This window comes from Rhea pennata, chromosome 1 (genome assembly GCF_028389875.1).
Source record: "Rhea pennata isolate bPtePen1 chromosome 1, bPtePen1.pri, whole genome shotgun sequence".
NCBI lineage: Eukaryota > Metazoa > Chordata > Aves > Rheiformes > Rheidae > Rhea > Rhea pennata.
In genome coordinates, this window is record NC_084663.1 from 190,956,179 (window position 1) to 190,979,982 (window position 23,804).

General features: G+C 34.0%; 1 protein-coding gene across 2 annotated transcripts in view; it reads right to left on the reverse strand.

Moving 5' to 3' along the window:
- NBEA (neurobeachin) overlaps nt 1-23,804 on the reverse strand; it is a 519,777-nt gene that overhangs the window by 373,159 nt on the left and 122,814 nt on the right. For both annotated transcript variants that reach the window (XM_062567111.1, XM_062567112.1), the window contains exons 7-10: nt 22,226-22,345; nt 15,431-15,577; nt 6,047-6,244; nt 5,112-5,245 (exon numbers count right to left, since the gene is read on the reverse strand). In XM_062567111.1, the coding sequence (XP_062423095.1) occupies nt 5,112-5,245; nt 6,047-6,244; nt 15,431-15,577; nt 22,226-22,345 (599 nt within the window). The remainder of the gene's footprint in view (nt 1-5,111; nt 5,246-6,046; nt 6,245-15,430; nt 15,578-22,225; nt 22,346-23,804) is intronic.

Sequence of the window (23,804 nt, forward strand, 5' to 3'; positions counted from 1 at the left end):
GAAAGCACCTTTGCCATAAAACCAAGAAGGGTCCCCTGATGATGCTGGAGGTTAAATAACCTCAGAACGGAAAAGACACATTGAGAAATGGCAGGGATGGAAAGGAAATATGATACACCAGAGGGCTGTGCGGTCATTCAGAGAGACCCAGACAGGCTGGAGAGCTGGTCAGAGAGGAAACTCATGAAGTTCAAAAAAGGCAAGTGCAAGATCCTGCACCTGGGAAGGAATAACCTCTTGCTCCAGCACAGGCTGGGGGCTGACCTGCTGGAAGGCAGCTCTGCAGAGAAGGACTTGGGAGTGCTAGTGGACAAGTTAATCATGAGTCAGAAATGTGCCCTTGGGCCAAAGGAGGCCAGTGGTATCCCGGGCTGCATTAGGAAGAGCATTGCCAGCAGGTCGAGGGAGGTGATCCTGCCCCTCTACGCAGCCCTGCTGAGGCCTCAGCTGGAGTGCTGTGTTCAGTTCTGAGCTCTCTAGTACAAGAGAGACAGGGAACCATTCAAGCAAGTCCAGCAAATGGGCCACCAAGCTGTTTAAGAGACTGGAGTATCTCTCCTATGAGGAAAGGCTGAAAGAGCTGGGACTCCTCAGCCTGGAGAAAAGAAAAAAAGGCACAAGAAAAATGTTGAATGATGCTAGGATAAGACAGATTAGGCAGCTAGGTAGGATACTACCTGACATTTATCTGATTTGCTACCATGATCTTACAGATAATTCAGTTATATGAACGGTAATATTATTAATAATTATTGCAAACTCATAGATTTTTTATATTAATCTTATAAAAATTGAGACATCGAAACATATTTTGTATCAAACGCTATCTTTGCATTTTTCTCGACGTTCACCTACCAAAAAGAAGATGCAGTACACTAACACTACTAGTTGCAGAAAGGAACATAATGAACCTAATATCTAACATAAAAACTACTAAAAAAATCTGAGTACAAGTTATTAACTGACCAAAGTAAAACATAATAAAACATTTAGAGTAAAAAATGAAAAGCAGAAATTGAAATATTTGCAGTTAGTTACCACCACCACTGATGTTTCCATTTCACTGATTTACCTTCAATAGAGGGGTAATATATTTTCTGTCAGGACTGACTATCTGCATTGAAAAGTCAGAATAATGTCAGTAATAAAACAGAATTAAAAGATGTCTACATTTTTTTGCAACTTATTTTAGGGTGTTTTTTATATATTACCTTTAAGAAAGTTAAGGTGGATCTAGGCACTGCATTTATTTACTATGATAAATAGTAAAAATATTTTCTGTTTTTATTTCTATTGCATCTGATCTAGCAAATCCAGTCAGTAACATTCAGAACAAGCACATAAAAGATAAAACCAAAACTCATTTTTGTTCTTGGAATGACTTAATCTATTTAAGCAAACAGCAATGGCTCCTCCTACTTTCAGATATTTTCCCCGATATACTACACCAAAAGCCACAATCTCATTTCAATTAACACTTGTTCTTTTTGTGATGAAATTGGGTCACTATAAAATATTGCATGCAACACCTTGTCCGAATCAGTCTTTATTTCAGTGCTTAAAAATTTGCTGCCCAAATGAATTCCAAACTGTAAATAATGGACCAGACATGAACAAAACAAATCCTTCCTTTATACTACCAATGGATATTATTAAAGATAACAATTGTACCATGACAGACAATAGCATCTTATTTTTCTTTTTACTACATAAACACATTGTTAACTTATACTGCTAAATTTTCTATTCTGAAGAAGCAAAAGCAGAAGCTATTGAGAAGCAAAACAAAAAGCAGTGGTCTTGGCATTCAAGTTCATGGACCACACTTCTGAAGAGCAGGAGCATCATTTCAAATAAGAAAACACGTTTAAAATATGAACTCAGTTTTCATTCTTTTAGTTTCAGTATACAAAAGTATAACAATCTCTACAGGGCTTCAAGGGCAGAATTGTAGGTTATTTCAATATTTGTCCTCATGGAAGATGTAGATGTACACAAAAATACACATTTAAAAAAAAAGAATATACACAAAGATTAGCATTTAACTACAAGGTTACGATATACACAATGAATTACTTCACAATTTGAAATTTTATTTTTACTTAATCTCTTAATTTAGAAAAGATCAGTCATCAATGGATAAGCAGATTAAAAAAAAAAAAAGTGTTCCCCTTTGAGCCTTTTAAGAAAACTATTATAATGCAAAAAATCCCCTCAAAACTGAGATCTATTACACAGATTTTTATACATTTGGAGAGAAGGATTCAGAAAAATAGACTGGAGACCTATGACACTTACATTGGAGTATCAAATCATTTACACTTGCCATCCTCCAAGTAACACATAAAACAAAAGGCAGCACAGCTATTCAAGAGACAACTTTTGAGTCCCCTCATTTGACCACCAGAAAGAAATAATACAGCTGTAGTAAGCCTTTACAAATGTAATGGTCTACTGTCACTGCATTTTATCTGGCCTTTTTGTTTTGTGGCAAAGACATGTACAGGTTACTCAGGTTACTTACTTTAGGACAGTATCGTTAGAAAAATATGTACTTTGTACCAGTTGAATGCCAACTTTTTTTTTTTTTTTTTTTTTTTTTTAGAAAGAAGTGCAGTCTTGTTTTGCTGAAGTAAAAACACTTGTATTTTCACAGCTAAGAAGGGCATAAACAAGTATTAGGTACAGTTCAGAAACTGAATTTTGAAAGGTAAGTAACACCTGAAAAAAAAATAGAGCAATCCAAAAAAAAAAAGAAAGGGACATAAGGAAAGGACTGAATAAGCATACTTCTTTTCTTCATCTACTCCAACAACTAATCTCAAACTTACACCCTACCCTTTACATATTTATGTTTCCCCTTTCATTCATCTTGCCTTGCCCCAGAAATCTTTTATTTGTTTATTTTCATATGCCCACTTCCTTGTTCACTTAAACTATTCTATTATTTGTCTCACTATCTATCTCCTATTAGACTAAAAATTTGGAAAATAATGTACATATGCCAAAGCGTGGTAATTTAGATTGCATCTTTTCCCTCAAGCATCCATTTGTTTAAAAGTTTTTTAAATATGTTCTTGAGTTAGCATCACATCTTGTTGTATTATACATTTGTACAATCTTAGAGCATAACAGCATTCCAGCTCTTGCTAGAAAATAATCTAATTATAGAAGATATATATTGATTTATTCAAGCAGAACATTTTTTTCCTACTTACAGTTCAACTAACTCCTTAAATGATTCTGCACATTTTAAACTGAGGTTTATGAATGTTTTCACTGAAAGACCACACACTAAGGAAGAATAAAGCTTTTTCTGGATTTCTAAAATTCTCATCGTATTAACTCTCCACTTCTGAACAGACAAAGCTACTGCTTTGTCATCTATTATTGAGTCAGCTCATTAATGAATTGAACAAATCTTTTATCAACACACACACAAACGCACACACATGAACACATATATAATCTTTCTTAAATTGGAATAAAGCATTTTTCCTGCTGCCATACCAATAAATAGAAACATATAGATTTTTTTTCACAGTTATTTTAAACTAAGCCTTTTTTTCCTCTTCCCCTTACTTCATAATACTTCAATGCAAAATACATACTGAAAAACAAATTAGTAAAAAGCGAATTTCACACACAAAACAATATACAACCAGCTTTTCTATCTAAAACATTGAATGAAATTATTTTCAGTAGTATTACTTAAAAGTAGAATTAGTTATTTTTAAGATTGTGGTAATAGTTCTAACATTGTATTAGAAAGTAGTCACATGAAATACTTTATGTTTTTCACACTATATTGAGAATGAAAAGAAAAATATTTCAACGGCTGTCTTAGCTAGAAGTAATTTACCAGAGGGAAAGCAGACAATGTGAGAAAATTTTAACAAATTCATTAATTTCTGAAATTAGAATGAGAAAAACGACCTTTCAGGGGAAACTATGCCAATGTATCATTTTCAATTTTTTTTCAAAATTACAGATCATTTTAATATTATTTAATTACTGCTCAGTTAATTAATTATTATTGAACTATTAAATGTAAAGGAAAAAATCATAAGAAAGAATTCTGGAGTATATTCTGAGCAGTAAAATAATTCATGTAGTCTGAATTATGCTTCTGCTTTATAAATTTATTCAAACACATAAGTAAGCTTATACTGCCTTGAAATAATGTTTTCTAGCAGGCTCTGGCTATATGTCTCATCATGCATGGAACCATACTAAAATCGTTTTTTAAGCATTACTTTTTCAGTTTCATTACCTCCTTCTGGTGAGTATTCTAGCCCCTTCAAGCAAGAAGTTTAGGCTCCATACTTCATGCTGAAAATTTTAGATGCTTTGTGCTGCCTTTAGAGTAAGACCCTACCATGACATAGTACATGGTAAAAGATCTTTAACAGTAAGCACTGTCTTTGCTACAATAACTGCAGCTGAGCTAGCTTTAAACAGGTCAGCACGGGTACAGGTAGACTTCTATGCAATGCAATTCAGACCACCCCCAAAGCATTTATCCAACTTCAGTGCGGGCTTTGCAGTCTATAATGAGTTTCATGTTGTCAGGGTAGAGATTTCATGTGACTCCGTTCAATTTTTTCTTCCTACGCCCACAGTCACTATTGCAATTGAAATACGGCCACAATGTTCTGCCCATGTGTTAATATGGATGTGATATCTTTTTTCAAATTTGTAATACTGTTAAATATGGATTCAAATACCGAAGCTTTGAGCAAGAAAATGCACTGAACACTGAATATTATCAAATACACTGAGTATTATCAAGTAAAAGTACATTAATATCTTAAAGTTGCAAAAACTGTCAAAAAATCCCTTATACTTAATGACTCTAAAGTGATTTGAATTCATTACTTAATCCAATCAATCTTATGTCCAATTCCACCTGGAATGTCTTCAGGTGGTTACTACAATCTGCATGGCTCTGTAGTAAATTACTTTTTCAAAGCTAATATAATTTTCAAAGAAACAGAGATAAAATATAGATCATAGCATTTAAAAAAAAAGGAAATAAAACCTTCTCACAATAGTATTAGAAATATTGTTAGCTAAATTTATTACTTTTATTTTGCTTGCAAAGAGCTTACCAAACTGTTGTTTCCACCTGACTGTCATGTAGTTGTCGATTGTCTAATTGGGCAAAGAGAGGAAAAAGAACCTGAATCCCTCCAATCGAATGAATTGCACTGTGAATGGAGTGGGTTACGATCGCTTTCACATCCTAAGTTAATAATAATAATAATAAAAAGGAAATTAATCTCAGTTTGAAAGGACAATTACAAATCTCATAACTTGATAATTCATTAACTCTGAATTGAGTAAAAACTACATGAGATACGTTCTAACTTAGTTTCATTATTTATGTTTCAATTATCATTCTACTGAAATAGAAGGCAAGTGCTAAACAGAGAAACTTCAGTATCATGGCAAACTGTAGCTTATGGTATGGTACATACAATTTCCTAATGAAAAAATGATTGTTTTTTGCTCTAGAAAATAAGTAAAAAGGTCAGTTCAAGTGACAGACATACTAAGAGCTGAAATAATACATAATAATGACCTCTTTGTACAATAGCACAACTGTCTTATCATTCAAGTGATGCTGAGCTAACAGAGATCACAGAACATTAATTCAGTAGCTTTAAGTATGCAACACAGAAACAATTTAGAGAACTTTTGAGAACTTTTTTTCTCAAATTTCCTCTGCAGAATATTAAGATACAAAGATTTTGCAATGGACAACAGTCATAGCAGCACAATTGTACGCTGTTCTCTAAGCTTGTAGAAAGATGCAAAAAGCACAGAACATAAAAAAAAAAAAAAAAAAGGAAAGGATGCTTTAAAGGAGAAAAGTGATAATCTCAACAAAGTGATATGTCAAGAGTAAGCATATACTTACTAATTGCTAATGCTGTATATAGAACAAAACTAGTAATTAGAAACAACATCCAGTTAGACTATAACTTTTCTATCGTAGTTAGTTCAATTAACAGAATTATGATTATTAAAATAGGACACAAACCTGCAGCATAAGAGCATGTGGGGAGTGTACAAAAATTGAAGGATTTTCCTTTGGTGAGGATTCAAGGCATAGCTGAGCGTCAGTAGCCTTAGCGTTATAAGTAAAGGCAATGCTACTTGCAAGTTTCCCATCATATAGCACTTGCTTATGGTGTTCAGCCAGATGAATGTCACTCTCAGATTTAAACTTGAATGTGCTCTGAAAAAATAACAAGCAAAAAAAAGTTTTATAAGGCAAGTATTTTTTAACAAAACATTTATCAGAAAACATGTATAAAATACATGAGACTTGAGAAGTAACATAGAATCAACTACATTTTAAAAATTATCCAGCAGCTTAATGCTATAGAACGAGATCATTTTTATATTTACTCTACTCCACATCACCATATTAATATTGTATTTGCTATTTTATGTAGTATTATTTGGTACTTTATGTAGGATTATTTATACCTCCTCTCAGCATCAGTATTAACAGATTTCAAAAATAACTACATGGAATAAAAATGTCATATTAAACAGCTGTAAAAACATTAAAATTAAAAAATAGAGCATTCAACATGTAACAAATACAGAATAAATTGTCCTGTATATTTAACATAAATTTACTCAAATTAGAATATTAAGCCCTATATCATTTCTTTTAAGAGACCAGTTGCTTTTAAAGAGTATAAATCCCATGCTTCATTAACAGTCAGGATTATATGCAAACAAGCTACAGTCAGGAATATATGCAAACAAGCTATTTATGTTTAAAAAAAAAGCTAAATAAAATGTAAATAAAATGATAAATGCCATAATTTAAATTAATAATTCTCAAACTTAGAGCTTTTATAAAAGAAGACTGAATGAAAAACCCCACTATTCTTAAACACATCATGATTCATATCTTATTCAAAGTAGATTTCCTAACAGCATTGACAAATCATTCAAGCACAAGATAGATTTCTTCTTTTCTGCAAAAAGCTGTCAGAGTTACTTGGCATGTAACTACTTGTGAATGTTACAATTATTTGACACTGGCAGAAAGACAACTAGTAGTAACACAAAGTACTGATAAAAGTCAAGAAAATTTGTTAGAAATGATCACCATTTATTAATGCAATACGAAATTCAATGTTGTATTTTCCAAAATCTTTACGCAACTTACAATACTCTATTGTGCAGTTTAGTTATGCATCATTTTGCTCATTTTCATTGCCTATACCACACATTGAGTCCAAAATGCAATTGTCTTCATCCCTTTTGTCCTAGCAAATACATTTCTCTTTTCCTCAACTCTATAAGAAATTAAGTTTCATGAAACCATAGAAAATAGGATCATTGAGGTTATCGCTATCCAGGCTGGAAGAATTAAAATAGGCAATTTACAGGCTATTTCCTAACACATTGCAAGATCCTACGTATTATGAAAGTTCATGAAACTTGGCCAGGTTTTGCAAAATACTGCTGGAACCCTGACAAAATGCTCTTGCTTAAGGCCAAGTGATGGGAATGGGCATCTGCTTCAGTGACTGACACATGACAACGTAAGTTCTTGTGACAACCATCCCTTTTGTATGTGGGTCACAAGAAGGATGCAGACTGAATCGACTGGGCACTTGACTGCAGCTCCTGCAGCCACTTGAGAGCCATAGGCGCAGGTCTGTCAGTCAGCTGTGTCCAATGCGTGGTGATGTCAAGTAATGCCATGCTAAAAACGTACGAGACAGGCTCTGCAAAAGGGAATAAAACTAAGAAGGGTGGAGGGGGGAAATGACTGGGAAGTAAGTGTGTCAATCTCCATTTGCATTTCAATTTGGAATAGGATTGCATTTTTGGAGAGAAACTCCTAACTAACCCTTCTTGCTGCACCTTTGTTCATATTGCAAAATTGTTTTGAACTATCCCAACAGGTGAAATAAACTAGAAAATGTCCTAAAAGTCATTCAGTCTGCAGGGTCAGAGTACAGTCAGTCTGAAGTAAACCCCCCAAAACGCAGACGCTGGTGACATTCAGCCTTCAGCACCAAATGTTTTTACTCCACAACCCCTGTGCCACACTACTTGCTGGAGTAGAAATATTCAAAGAGAAAAACCTGATGCTTAAAGCTTGAGAGCTGACTCTCTGCTGATATTGCTGGCTACATGTCACTTATCAGAAAACGACGGCTACAAATTACAGACTTGTCCTGAGGAAGGGGATATTTTTTGCCCCAAAAGGCATTTGTAATTATAGAGATTAAACTCTGTACACATATTGCACATGAAATAACTTAGTGAATTTGCTACTTTCAGAAAATATGTGCATTTCTGCATATGCTATACTTTGTTATTTTACCACAAATAAATACTTTTTACCTAGCAATTTTTTTCATGGCCATAAGGTTTGTCAGATTCCAAAGCTCAGAATGTTTTATTTTTATATATTTGACATACTTAAAATGAAAAGTTTTAAAGAAAAGTGTTTCAACGCGAATTTTTTATTATTTTATTATCATGAAATTTTGCAGCTTTCTAAATTGAATTTATCAACAGATCTAAGCTCTATTCTACATCTCAGTTTTCAGAGCTTACAATACTGCAAGAGTTTATCCAAGATCATTATTTGAAAGACAGGTAGATAAGCTAGAAATCAATACTAACACTGCGTCACATTTTTGGGAAAAAAGAGACATAAAAGGAATTATTAAAGAAAGTGACCATAAACTGGAAATACTGAGTTCTGCCCAAAGATTACTATCATAGAATAGAAAGAAAAGCTATAAATTCATTTAAATAATAATCCTTTATTACTAATACTGGCCTTCTCTATAAAAAGAGAAAAGAAGTTCAGTATCTGCAGATTATAATAAGGGCTTGGGAGAATACAGGCACACGAAGATAGCAGAGGCTCCCAAGAGTATAAGCTCAAATTGCAATAGTTAATTAATGGTCACTGAAGAAATGCAACCTTGGGATCTGCACAGAACCTGCCAAAGGGCATAACAGCAGCAAAAATCCAACATCTAATATTTTCCAAACCTGGTGAAAAAATATAAGATTAAAAAGGAGAGAGGAAAAAAAAAAAAAAAAAAAAAAGCAAGGATGAGCACAAAGGAAGAATTATTCCAGTAAAGGAAGCTGTGGCCAATCAGTACCACTGCTTAAATACCAGCAGGTCTTCCCTTCATCAGAAAGCGCTGCTTCTAGATTTACCATTCACCCATTTTGCTACCAGAGGTTCAGCAATCATACATAAAATACCATTTTGCACCTCATGTGCAAGTAAATCTGGGTTACACAAAACTGAATTTTAATAAATACTTTGTTCATGTGTTCATATGTGCATGTATGAATGCGTTTTTTGCTCCAAACTTCATACATGACAGTGATTGATGCTGCAGCACTCATCAAAGGCAAAAAAAAAATGCACAGAACAATCTGAGAACTCGTTCTGTAGCCTGTGTGGGAGGTTAAGGGGAGCGTGTTGAAACTTCCTTCTGTAAATAGTATCAAAATATTGCTATCAAATGCCCTTCTTCCTCCCACATCATCTCCCTGGCTGCTCTATTGGAGAGGCAGCAGTCTCTCCAAACCCCAGCTGGGACCCGCTTCTCTCTTGCCCTCACTGCCAGCGAGCAAGGAGGGGGAGCAGAAAACACACAGGACGTGCAGGAATGCTGCTCTCGCTTCCCTTTCCTTATGGCAACCACTAGCAACTGGGAGCACCAATTTAGTAAGTGGAAGTCCTGTCCAGCACCTGCAAGCCTCCAAGTGAGCATGCCCAGTACAGAGCAGACCTGAGACTGTAAGTACTGAATTCTAACAGGTTTCTACTAAATGTAATTTAAAATAATAAGAAGTTGATGCCCAAACATCACTGTTTTCATCACAGAGGCAAACAACATTGTTTTATTGACACTATATTTTCCTTCCTTTTCCTAAAAAACCAAAATTTAGATCTCATTTCTTTACAACAGTTTCTAAAAGCAGCAGCTTTTCAGTATTGCTACTCATACAGTTAATGAAACATTTTTTGTTCAAAAATATTTATGTAAATTAGATCTTGTACAACTGAAAATGTAGTATCTCAAAGTAAACAATCATAACAAATCAGTTCTTTATATTTACACTGAGCTAGATGGTAGTATGAAACCTTCTCAGATACAAGACTGGTACAGAAATTCTATCAACTATCTCTATGTTATACTATTCTGTAATAAGCATGTAACATGTAATAATGTAACAGTTGATTTAAAAGACTTCTCAAGTTAATCCTAAAGTTCTCTGCTTCTATCTGCATCATAGAAAAAGGGTGGATGAAGGTCGAGATACAATAGAACCAGTTTTCTTTATAGAACAAGATCTGCCTTTTCCTAAACTTTCTGATTTTAATTTTATTTACATCATTACGTACTCACAACTATGCATCTATTTCACTGATACGAGTCCCAGTACACTGATGGAGCGTGCAGATTTCCCTGGATTCCAGATGTCTTAACAACAGCTACAGCTACACCAGACTACAAACGATTATGAACGACTGTGTGGGCAGCTGAATAAAAGGCCAAGTAATAGGCTCTGTTCTCACAAGCAAAGCAAGTAGAGCACTAAATAAAGGATAGTCACTCTCCTTAAAAGAAAAAAGAAAGAAAATAAATTAAGAATCCTGGTATATACAGGCTAAAGAAGATATTGTAAATTAATTAAGCTACCATAGGTGGTGGTTGTTTAGGAAAAAAAAAAAAAAGAAACAAAACCAAAAAACAAAATGATAACAACATTCTCCAAAAATTTTCATGTATTTTGAATTGGTCTCCTTTGGGAGAAAAGCTTTGGCACAATTGGAGCTCCAAATGTATCTAGAATAGTTGAACTTTTGGGAAGGTTGATTTCACCATTTAACTAACAGCACCAAAATTAGAACGAATAACACATTTAATGAACGCTACAGCGAAAGGTCCCAAAAGGTCAGCGCGCATCAACAAGTCAGACAGGAGCATGTATATATGATCTTACACGTCCAGCAATTCCATCTACATTTTGCTTGAGGCTCCCTTGGATTTAGAAATAGAACAGAACAGAAATGTTCTGAAATGAAGGATCACTGCCCATGCACAGAGTCTGAAGGAATTTACCTAAGTAACACCTTACTGTGACATGAAAGAGGCAAACTTAAAGTGAAAGGCATATCTCAGGCTTTCATAAAATAAATAAAGCCAGCAATCATTAGCATTTCCAAGATTTCTAAATTCAAGGAGGTAGTTCACTTTTTTGGTTATGGGGAAAAATTTGGGGGGGAGAAGGCTTCTCTTTTGTCATTTTTTGAAAATAAGGAAATTATAAAAATAAATTATGCTACTTCTGTAGTCCTGTAGAACCTGCTCTTTGGCTTGCCTAATGCAGAAAGAACCTGCACCTAGATCTCCGGTTGGGATGAATTTGTGAAGAAGGAAGGAAGGAGAGGATAAAGTGGTCTATTGTAGAACTGGATGGAATGACTCATTTACGGTGTCTAACCTTCAGTGAACAGAAGAAAAACACAGAGCAGCAGGACAACGTAGCCAAATGAGGGGGAAAGACTAAAAATGGTTTACAGTTTGTCTTCAAAGTTGCTGTTGGAGTTTGATCTCAAAGATTCTGAGAAAGCATGGGAAAGATTCTTTTCCCTCTGTTACTGAAATTATTTGCTACATGCTTTTTCAGAAACACCCGAAGAAGTGGTTGGGACTGCACTCCTTGGTATTCTAAGAAGAACCTATCTTGAGTAGCTAACTGTTGAGCCACGTCTTTGATTTTCTCTGTAGCAGCCTCAAGGAATCAACTACTCTAAAACAATCACAAAGTAATTCCTCATGTATTCCTCTAGCCATTATTTTTCTGCTGGTTCTCAACATATAATACACAATCTTTAGAAACACATAATGAATGTGAATTTGCATATCTTTAGCATCTTCTCAGGGTAGCAATTATTAGAGGTTTTATAATAAAGTGATGTAAAAATTAATCTAAAACTTTTCCAGGTATACAAGGGAATGTCACCTATCTATTGCAGCTGTAACAATATATGGAGGACTTGTATGATGTTCCTAATCACCATGAGCAACACTATTTGACAATGATGGGGAATAGGTATGATTAAAGTGGTCTAAATTAGTTTCGATAACATAAGGTATGATCCTTTCAGTCAAGGTTTAGGCTATAGTTTTAGAAATGTAAAGAAGAGGTTTTTAAAATTATTTATTCCATAACCATACTCATTGTTTTCCACATAGGAAGGAAAAAAACATCATGAAGAGTTATAGGAGAAGCAATTGCCATGCCAGACTCTAGAGTTTTAATCAACCTTTGAAGGTTATCCTTGAACTAAACTGAGAAGTCTAATTTCATTCATTTAGCATAAACAAGACCTTAAACATCACAGGAATATACAGGAAGATATAATGTATTTGCATGAAATTCCAGAGTTCATTACGCTCTTTATTTGTTAGCTTACATATTCTATAGAAATAACTCTGAATTCCAGGTTTCTAAATTAAAAATAAAAGGAAAATAGATAGTGGTTTCAGAATTTATTCAGATAGTATATACCTTTCTATAATTTTTAAATTTACAATCAGTAATAAAAATTTAAAAAATAAAAAAAAGCTTTGGGCAACTAGTTAAACAGCTGAAACTGTGTGTGTATACGTGCAGCACCTTGTAGAAGTGTGAGCTAAACCTGTTAAACGTTTATACTACAATCTTTTTACTCAAAAAATTAACAAAATATTAAGCTGTCAATTTTCATTTTTGTAACCATTAAAATTATAAAAGAAATTGCTCTAAACTATTTAAAAGCAATTAAAAATTGCCTTCAAATGCAAGATTATGCTTATAATAATTATAATTTACGATTTTCATATTTACAGTCTAAATTTTAATTTCACTACATGCACTTCAACAGTCCAAAGCAACTTTTGCAAGAAAAACTTAGTAAGTTAGACAGAAAGCAATAGCAGAAGACCACAGTCCAACTAACTGCCTGTGTCCAATGCTCAATTCAACTGAAGCTAAAGTTAAAATGATTATGAGGCATTTAAAGTCATTGAGAAGTGAGGACAGATCAGAACAAATGTTGTAGCTGACTGTAGGTGAACATTATAGAGAAAATGTATATCAATACATTGTATAGACAGTAAGTAGACTAGTCTTTAATGAATACTAGAGTCTTATAAAATTGTATGGCAAAACATTAGCTACATTTTGACTAACCTCTCAGAGGTTCTGTAGTTTCTGTAGTGAGAAATGGGAACCAAAAGCATTAATGAACATCTTTACTGTTATTAGTACAAACTACCTGCGGATTTTTTTTAGTCAAGGAAGGAAACTCCTTCATGAAGGAATTGGGCACTAACCATGCTCTAACTCATTCCACACCTAAAAATACAATATACCACAGAAAAATGTTCCTAAAGTATTAAATCTCATCTAATTAACATTTTGCACAAATCAGTAAGAAGCTACAGCTGTGAAAAAAGTGTAGGTTAATGGAAAACTATGAATCAAGGAAGGTAATTAGACAACATTGTAATGAGGGTAGTATAATAACTACAAGAAATGTCATTTAGTATAAAAGTATGTTTACTGTGTGAACCCCTTAAGCTCTCAACAAACATTATATAATAACTTCTGCTTCCTGAAACAAACAAAACTGTTTGCTTACCTGTATTTGATATCACTTTATCATGCTGCTACAAATTCAGGAACTCTTATATGATCAAAAAAAAAAATTTTTTGCTAAAGTCTTTCTTCAAATAAAATACAGTATTAGGTATAAACAAAATGTTTCTCATTTGCACAGGTGATATGCTTCTCTTGATTGTGAACTTTTTTCATTCCATGGAAGGGTTTAATCATCAACAATACACAACCATTTTCCTCTTCTCCAAGCAAGCTTCGCACATACGTAGTGATCCTAACCACAGAGCTACTGTGCAGCGAAGAGTCAGTGACCCACATAACAGCCGTGCCACAAAGGCACAGGCCTGTGCTGTGCTGCACATACCCCTTAGCCATCGGATAAACCTAGATGGGGAACTGGAGCGGAGGAGCTCGCAGGCAGCTCCCACTTGGCAGTTATGACACCTGGTGTGTCCTCATCTCCATCTAAAACTGAAGCGGCATGTTCTTATGTGAACATCCTTTTGCTTGCCGGTCTGAATGATGAATAGACTTGTTCTAAGAATATCCTATTGAGAGCTCCAAAGACCAAAATGCTGGTAAACACTTCCACAGACAGGATCTGCACAATGTGCTGCGCCCTGATTGAAAGGTTTGTGCGATGTTGAACTATCTTGGGGTTTCCAGCATCAGAACTGGTAAGATTTAATTGTTAATCTTCTATTTGGCTCCTATCTTTGAATATTCTGATTAAACACCCAATTATATTTAAAGATTCGAGTGGGCATTCTTTCTTACAGAGATCTGGAAAGAAACAACACTTCCCTGGGGCACAACAATTTACTTATTCACATTATATACACAGCATAAAAGATATTTTCAGATGGTATTGTCATTCAAGTGTCAGCTGTTTTTACAATTAAGTACATCAAATTAATATTATTTGAATCTGAATGTTGATTTTTACTCATTAATTTTTTAAGCTTTTATTCTCAAAGCATATAGAATATATTAATCTGAAAGTCTAATTCAGATGACAATGCAAATTTCACAAATCAGCAAAAGAAAACTTGAGAATAATTGATGGTAGAAATTCAATAGTCTGTAGCAGAGATTAGATTTACTCATTCATTTTCAAGCCTTCACTCTTAGGCAGTTTCCACAGACTTCAACAAAACATCTGCTTTGTTTTTCTTGATGAAAAACTATACACAGGTATCCCCCAAAAATAAAAGACACCGTTTTTATTAAAGATTCATTTATGCATGAACTATCTATTTGTCCAAATTGTCCCTGAAGTGTCACTGACAAAGCAAAAGTAAAAAGCTCAATTCTTATTTCAGCAAAACCATTAAAAATTCTGTATTTGAGTAGAATTCTTATTTTTATAAATATATTATGCTTTGTTGAATTTTATTTTGTTTTAAGTTAAGTTTTGGATATGAATCAGGGGACAAGCTTCCTCCAGTTTATAAATACAAAATTATCCTAATCTGATTATGACTCACACTCATAAAACTTGCATACAATCATGTTTCAACTACGCTTTAAAGAAACTCCTTGCATCTTTCAAATGGTGGAGTTTAAGATTAGTAACAAAGCTTAAAAAAACGCTTACTTTTTGCTGAAAATAAATCACACAGCCCTACATGAAAATCGTAAGAGGAATATCTAAATTCAAACTAATTTTCCAACTATATCTACCAATTATTTTCTGACATTTCCAGGGGTACAAAAGTATGCTTGTAAGATCCATTACTACCTTATATCCAGGTCCTAACTGATGTATTGCAAAAATCTGTGCTGGGTTGAGTGCTTCAGTGAATACATATACTGCTCCAAGTTGTCCACAGAACACTCTATTAGCATCAGCAGTTTCCGAGGAGCCAAGAAAACATTTATCATAGCTCTGCATAAAAAAGAGGCAATGTTAATGAACTTTAATTATACAAACTATACAATGAAATAATATGTATGTACGGCTAATGAACCAAAATATAAGGAAGGCTGTAATTAAGATAATAAATCAATCATTTCATATTTCAATACCTGATTACCAGTAGTGAACAATTTCATTTTGAATATAGTAGCATTTACTTACATATACATATGGGTATATATTTGCTCAGTATTATAATTCTGTTATGACTGACGAGTAGCATTTGTTTTTGTTGTTTGACACATAGTAGAGAAAATTAAAATAGTATATTCAAGTATCAAATAACCTTCCCTATTTCCTTCTAGAAAATCTGAAAGCTTGAAAGTTGCTTCCTTATAATCAGAACTATCACTGTTACTCAAATAGTTGAGTGATTTCTAACTTAACAAACATGTTCAGATACACTATTCCCTCGCTGTTGTGCCAACAAAGCTAAACAACTCCTAGTCCAGAGCTGGTTCATATCTGACATCATTATCCACGATCACATGATACATCAATAACAGAGATATAAGTATGAATCTCTCTAGTTTCCAACCCGTGCAGAATCTTCTTCCATGACCACTGCCTAACATAATTTGGTTTGATCTTATATTTGCCTTTCAACTTCTTCCACAGTCAAAAGATTTGTTATTTTCCATTTCTCCCTCCCACAACTGTCCCTCCAGATGCACAACGGTCTCCATCTTTCTATTTCTTATTTATCACTAAATGAAGTGCTGTTGTTCTTTCAGATTAAATTTGTTTTACAGAAATCATTTTTTTTCCTGGTGCTTACAAGAAAAAAAGCTTTCAGATGAAAAAAGTTCAGAACTTAACTGTTTAGAACAAAGATTTGGTGAATTACAAAGCAATATGCAACACAGAGTACTACATTAGTAGCACTGCATTGTTCGCAAGGCTATTCTCTCAGCTTCCTTGTGTCACATGTACTTTATTTAACAGAAAGACTAAATGTAGATGGCCTCACTTTCTGAACCAATCATCAAACAAGTAGAATCTGCATTACAAAGCCTGCTTTTTCAGTTCTCTCTGTTACTCAGATTCACCCAAATAAAAGTTTTAATCACTCTATAGAATGGAGTCAAAATGGTTAACTGCTAATGCCACCAATCTAAATGAATAGGCCTGTAAGAAGGAAAAAGGGATTCTTGTCTAAAGAGTTCAGAGTTTGTCATCTGCATCTTTACTTCAGTGTTTTCCAGGGTACATACTAAAATTGTTGACTGAGGTATTTCCTTTCCAGTTCTTGTTGGATACAAGGGGTAAAATTCAGATATTGAAAAATGACATGAAAAGATAAGAGAAATGGTCATGTTAGATCTATCTAGGGGGGAAAAAAATCACAGGCTCTATCAACACAAAACCTATCAGAAAAAATATTCAACTGAGTCCTTTCAACAAACTCAGTAATGAAAATTAGTAAGTATTTTGTTAATCTAAAAATATTTTAATCAACATGCATTATCTGTTAAATGGTAGTGAGCAACTGAAAAGATAATGAAATGTCTTATGTTCATTATACTTAATGTTTCAATATCAATCTCTGACAACAGAACTGTTAAGATTTGTACATTTTTAACTTCACATGAACTTCATAAAGAAAGAAATCCTGTTCTTATTTTGTTGTTCTAGTTTTCAGTGACAGACAAATTCGTTATTGAATTTGTTCTTTACAAAATTCTATAGTTTTTTATAAGAACAATACTCTTTTTATAAAGAATTTTTATAAAGTCTTCTTTCCATTATCAAAACAGTATCTTGAGCTTCTTTTCATATTCTGCATCTGCCTCAAAAACTAACCCCAAATTAACAACAGAGTTCATCAGTTTATGTTCAGGTGAGCATTAGCTTTTTAGCTGTACTAAGATTATGAAATATCTTTCAGGTTTTTTAATCTGGGATTTCCTTCAGTTAACTAAACTGTTTTTTTTTTTCAAGTTTCCATTTTTTAATAGTCATTTAGATTTATTTAATACAAGAAACACACAGAGTCTAGCCAGTGGCCTGTAGCTAGTGGTGTCAATATTGAGTTCAATCCTGTTCAATTTATTCATCAACGACTGGGATAAAGGGACTGAGTGCCTCCACACCAAGTTATATTATGCTGGTGATACCAAACTGGGAGGAGTGGCTGACACACCTGAGGGCTGTGCTGCCATTCAGAGGGACCTGGACAGGCTGAAGAGTTGGGCAGAGAGGAACCTCCTGAGGTTCAACAAGGGCAAGTGCAGAGTCCTGCACCTAGGGAAAAACAACCCTCTTGCTCCAGTACAGGTTGGGAACTGACCTGCTGGAAAACAGCTCTGCGGAGAAGGACCTGGGAGTCCTAGTGGACAGCAAGGTGACCATGAGCCAGCAATGTGCCCTTGTGGCCAGGAAGGTCAATGGTATCCTGGGTGCATTAGGAAGAGTATTGCCAGCAGGTGGAGGGAGGTGATCCTGCTGCTCTACTCAGCCCTTGTGAGGCCACATCTGTAAGACTGTGTCCAGTCTCTGTGCCCAGAGAGATTTCTTACATTTGGACTAAGGTTAAATTTTAGCACAGTTAAGGGAAATACTTGGACTGTCTTTAATGAAAGGAATTTTACAAATATTAAAAAAAATCCTCTGGAAAACGTTTTTTTTAGAAAATGTATTTTGTATGTATCCATACCACTGAACACAGCAAGAACTGTCTAAAACTTGGAAAAATGAATCTGTGATACAGGCAGGTTTTTACCCTGCAAAAATCACAGATTTGCCAAATCCTCAAAATTAAGACTCTCAATGAAACTGTATGTCAATTATCTCACAATGTGTTTATTTAAGGAAAACCTGAAAAGAGGAAGATACACTTTGCCCTACAACTACATGTCCAGAAAATAATTTGCAACTCCTATCCATAGCCTCCCTTTCTGGATTATCAATATCTGTTTCTATAACCTGAATTTCTAAATATGTATAGCTGAAGAGTTATGCACAACATATGATGTAAAGAAAGAGAAATGACTGGCTGACTTGCATAGTGTTTTCTTTCCTCACAAAGCCTATTATGGCACAGTATTTTCATCTCACACTTTTATGAGATTTAAGAAATTATATAGTGGAGGGTATTAAAGTAGAAGTTAACAGATAAACTGGAAAATTGCTCCAGACTTGTTAAGCCCCTACTTCAAAAAACTCAAACTTCATATGAAATAGGAAAGTTTCAATATAGGCAGAACATAGACTTCTCCTTCTGGCTAATTTAAAATAGTGCCAAACTACTCAAGTATTCATTCTCCTCTTTTCCTTTTTATGCCCTCTGCACACCCTTGCTTGCATTCATATATCCTCCCTAAATATCTCCACTCCTAGTTTTTGCTCTAATAGTTTTTTTTATAAAATAATATTGAGATCATGATACCTGGTATTTTTTATAACTTAAAGTCTATCATCCAGCAGACATAAAAAAGTAAAACTTTAGTAGAAACTTAAGATCTCTATATCGAAATGGCTAAAGCTTTGTAAACCAAGCCTGCCTTAAGAAACTTAAGAAACTTGAGCACTCTTTGTGCTATGAGAAAGTAGAGAAGAATACTGTGAAGAAAAGATGAAAAAATTAGCTCTCTCTGCTAAGAGCAGTATAACTTCCACATAGCTCTGAATGAAGACAGCAGTGAAAATAGGAGTCGTCTTCTCCACCATTGTTATTTTTAAATAACAAAACACAATTCCTCAAGATCCATCAATAAAGAATCTTTCATTTATAAAGAAAATAAAAAGCAATAATTTTAAGAATATCTTCAAATATTTCATGGAATGAAATATTGATCGCCATAGCATAATGATGCAGTGTAGAGAAAGAGAGGCCTAGTGTGACAGCAGAAACATTGAAAGGGTGGATACATGACATACTGTAGAGAAGCAGAGATACGGGATGATACTGGAGGCCCTGGGGCTACAAACAATACATCAGTAGTCAATTACTGATGCTTTAAGAAACTAAACCTTGGGAACTGGGTAAAACCAGCTTTGAGCATCAAGTAAATAACAAAAAGCAAGCATCCAATGTATGTAAAAACATACCATATATAGTAAATTTAGATGTAACATGGAATTGCAGATCAGTGGAGAAAGCAAGATTTAAAACCATGTTAGCACACATGCAAAGATGACCCCACGAGGATCCAAGCATGAGGATGAAGAAACGAACATAATTCTCCTCCCAAAGTGTTTAGGATGTTGGCAACTCACTGCACCCACCTGCCCCCCAGCTTGCAGCCATCGACCTCAGGACCCAGAGGGAAAATGGAGAATGAGCACAGCATCAGAAATAGGGGTAGATACTAGGAATTTTGTCTATACAATTTTAACTGTTGAACTATCAATTGAACTAAAAATGTCAGTAATATTGTAACCAGACTTATCATAATTTTTCCATTATACTGTTAAGACTTTAATTAGACTTACAATAAACTCTTGGCTTTGTATCTAAGATGTATTTCCTTCTGCCTAAAATGAAATTTTGAGTGCAATATTGATGGAAATTTAAGCAATCTAGTCTGAAACTTGGACACATTGAACTGGTAACTTAACGAATGGCTTGATATGATCTTAACCAGATCTCGTATGATAAGCATTTGTCATTAAGGGCTGATATCATTTCCCTGACAAATAACTAGTAATTTAGGACAGATCCCCTGAGAGCTCAGCTAATTTTTAAATCCTCACATGCTCACCCATCAGCAAATGTTTAGATTACCAAGAGTTCATGCCCTGTGAAAACTGAAAGCTTTGCCTTTTCTTGTAAGTATCAGTTCTATCAGAAAAACACAGAATAGTTATTAGAAGCTCTGAAAAGCAGAGGCCTCTTACTTTTATTAATACTTAATATTTAAACTCTATTCCTTTCAAACACATCTTTGACTCTAGAACTTGGCAAAAGAGGATGAGGAAAACTATGACACAAATTAAATTCCCTAACTACAAAACAGCTTCCTTAGCCTAGAAAGGAAATCAGTCAGAACCAGCTGAGTATTATATTATAAACATGAAACAAGAAAACTGTGGCAAGTTGATGAATCCAGCACAGTTTTATAGGAGGACAGGGGACAAGAGAATTATTTTGTCTGCCTCCTCCATCCAAATCTTTGGGCCAGAAGAAAGAGTCTGTCATCTACATCATGAGTTATGCACCTCTCATCTCTTCCAAGGCAGAAGAGAAGAGAAGGACGCACAAAAACATTTTGAAGCATTTATATGATTTCATTAAAACAATTTATATTATATATATATATATATACACAAAATTATATATATACATACATATATATATGTATATGTGTGTATGTATGTGTATATAAACAAACCCCAACAATCTAAGGTCTGATGCATTCCCTTTAAGAATATACAATTTAAACTCAGTCCAATTAACCTATTCAGGTGTACCTGAAGGTATACTTAACCTTCTGGCAAACATGAATGTTTTTTTGCCTGTGCTACAAGCAGACACAGTACCACTCTGTCTTTGCTCTGAGCTGAAGTATAAGTAGAACTGTAGAATGCTGTGCCAAATCAATATATTATATCTTTCAACATCTTTTAATAGGCTTGGACAGACAAAAAAGGCGCACATCTCTCTGTAAAAGTCTACTACTCAAAAAAATTCTTTAGTACTTCAAGGATGTAATTTGCAGCAGTCAATTTTTATTTTAGAGTACTAATCAAATATTAATTCCTTAACGCTTAGCACTATGTCTTTAATATTGGTCAATTGTCTATTCACTAATGTCAAATCAATCAATAAAAGAATCAGAATATATTTATTCCTGTGAAATAGACTTCAGACGGCTGACTATACTTAAAACTATAAATCTATTGACATTTTTCCATGTTTCTTTTTTCCAACTCTAATTTTTCCTTCTTCTTTATGTGCCTTTTTATCTGTCTTAAAATTGTAAATTCTTCAAAGAAGTGATGATCTCTTACTATATTTGTACAATGCTTAAAATGATAGGATTCTGATCATAATGCAGGCTACTCAGTTCTACAGCAAGTTCTTAATATTCTTAATATTCATGCTCAATCAACACAAACACCATAGAAATCTTTATCTCACTTAAAAACACTTCCTCTTCAACCAAACACAGAACTTAATGTGATATAAAACTGTGCATTTTTTTATGCATGAGCAACATGTATAGTCATTTGGCTGAATGAACCAGTTTTTCTTAAGAACTACTTAGAATGATTTTTAGCTAATTCTGTAAAATCTAAACACCACAATGATTTCCTATGGAAACAGCTAAATATTATTTTTTTTTATCCTTGTCTTATATACAATACCATATATTAAAAATATTAGCTATAAGTGTCTACAAATCAAATCTCTGCCTATTTCATTAAAGTAGCTATTCAAAATAAATAAAAACCTATTACTGTCTAAAGAAAAAAGTGTATAATCTTATATTTTATTAAAAACATAGCTAAGGAAGACAGATTAAAGGGTAGAGTTAAAAAACTACAGAAAAATTTGCAAAGATATACAGAAAATAAATACAGAATATATTTTCTATTTCTTTTTCAATTTCTTTTGAAATTCAAATATTTTCTTGTGCTTAAAAGCTATGAAGAAGGAACAAAATAAAATCTTACATCATTTGTGTTAACATGCCAGGCCATGTCACCATAGGATACCAGCTGACCATTCACATAACATCGTATTTCACTGTTTCTCCAGCGGTTATAGATGTGTACAATACTTATCATGTACCACTGAAAAGAAATGGAAAATTAGTATATAGTGTCAGTGTTTATGCTATAAAAAATATAATGATTGGCATTAAAAATGAATGATTAAATCTTGTAAAGGTATATGAATAGATGAATCCTTGCAATCCCCCTAAAATAAAAAATGAAGCAGTGGAATTTCAAGTCCAGTCAACAGAACTGCATCTGAACATAACAGTGGACCTACCTCAATCCCTCTATAGAATTAGAGCTAAAGATGAATGCATACAATTACAAAAGATGAGACATTTCAATTCCTGAAAGTATAATTTAAAAACAATACATTGAAAACTGTAACATAAAATACACAGCTGAGGTCTGCAATCCAGTTCTATGCTCACTTACATTAACAATTTTCATATCTTTCTGTCTACCACAGCTAAAAAAAAATTCACAACATCAAATCTTACAGCCCATTTTAGGAGACAGTCTAGATTGCTTTACAAGATTTTATTTCTGTATTTTATCACTCTACCGATTTTGGACAACTGTCCTATGATTTAAAAAGTATTAGATAATCAAATTAAGAAACCATCACAGTAAAATGCCTACAACTATAGACATGTTTGAAATAAATCATTAAGTCTCCAATGAACAAGTTTAAGAAGAAAAAGCTTTAAGTTTCTTTTAAAATTCAACTTTCAAATTAACCTAAGATCACACACTGGGAACAAAATTTAAAGTTTTGTGATCTGCAACTCAGCTCATGCATAACTATAATTTGTCTGTATGGTTTCAAAATATACACAAATTAGAGGAAAACAGACATACTAGAGGCAATCCAGCTTATTTTCATGAAGAATGATTAAGGAATTGAAACATCTGTCATGTAAGGGAAGTCTGAGAGAGCTGGGACTGTTCAGCCTGGAGAAGAGAAGGCTCAAGAGGGATGTTATCAATGGGTATAAATATCTGCTGAGGGAGAGTATAAAGAAGACAAAGACACACTCTTCTCAGCAGTGCCCATAGGCAAAGGGCACAAACTGGAATACAGGAAACTGCATTTAAACACAAAAAGAAAATGGGGTTTTATTTATTTATTTATCTATTTAAATTGTGAGGTTGGTCAAACACTGAGGTTCAAGAGAGACTGTGGAGTCTCCATCCTTGGGATTACTCAAACCCAACTAGACATGGTCCTGGGCAACCTGCTTCAGCTGACCCGACTTCAGCAGGGGTTGGATTAGCCTATTTCCAGAAGTCCCCTCCAACCTCATCCATTCTATGATTTTGTAAAATTTCAGATCAGTTGCACTGAAAGCACTACTTCATATTTTAGTAATCTAATTACTAAATTAATTACTAAAGACCTTCTCTAAGAAGTTCTTTACAAATTTATCACCATCACAAATATACACATTTAGAGTAATTACTCAGCATGTAGCAATTCAAGACACTTTATGAGCACCTCAAAAGATCCAGCCATACTGAAAATTTTATTCAT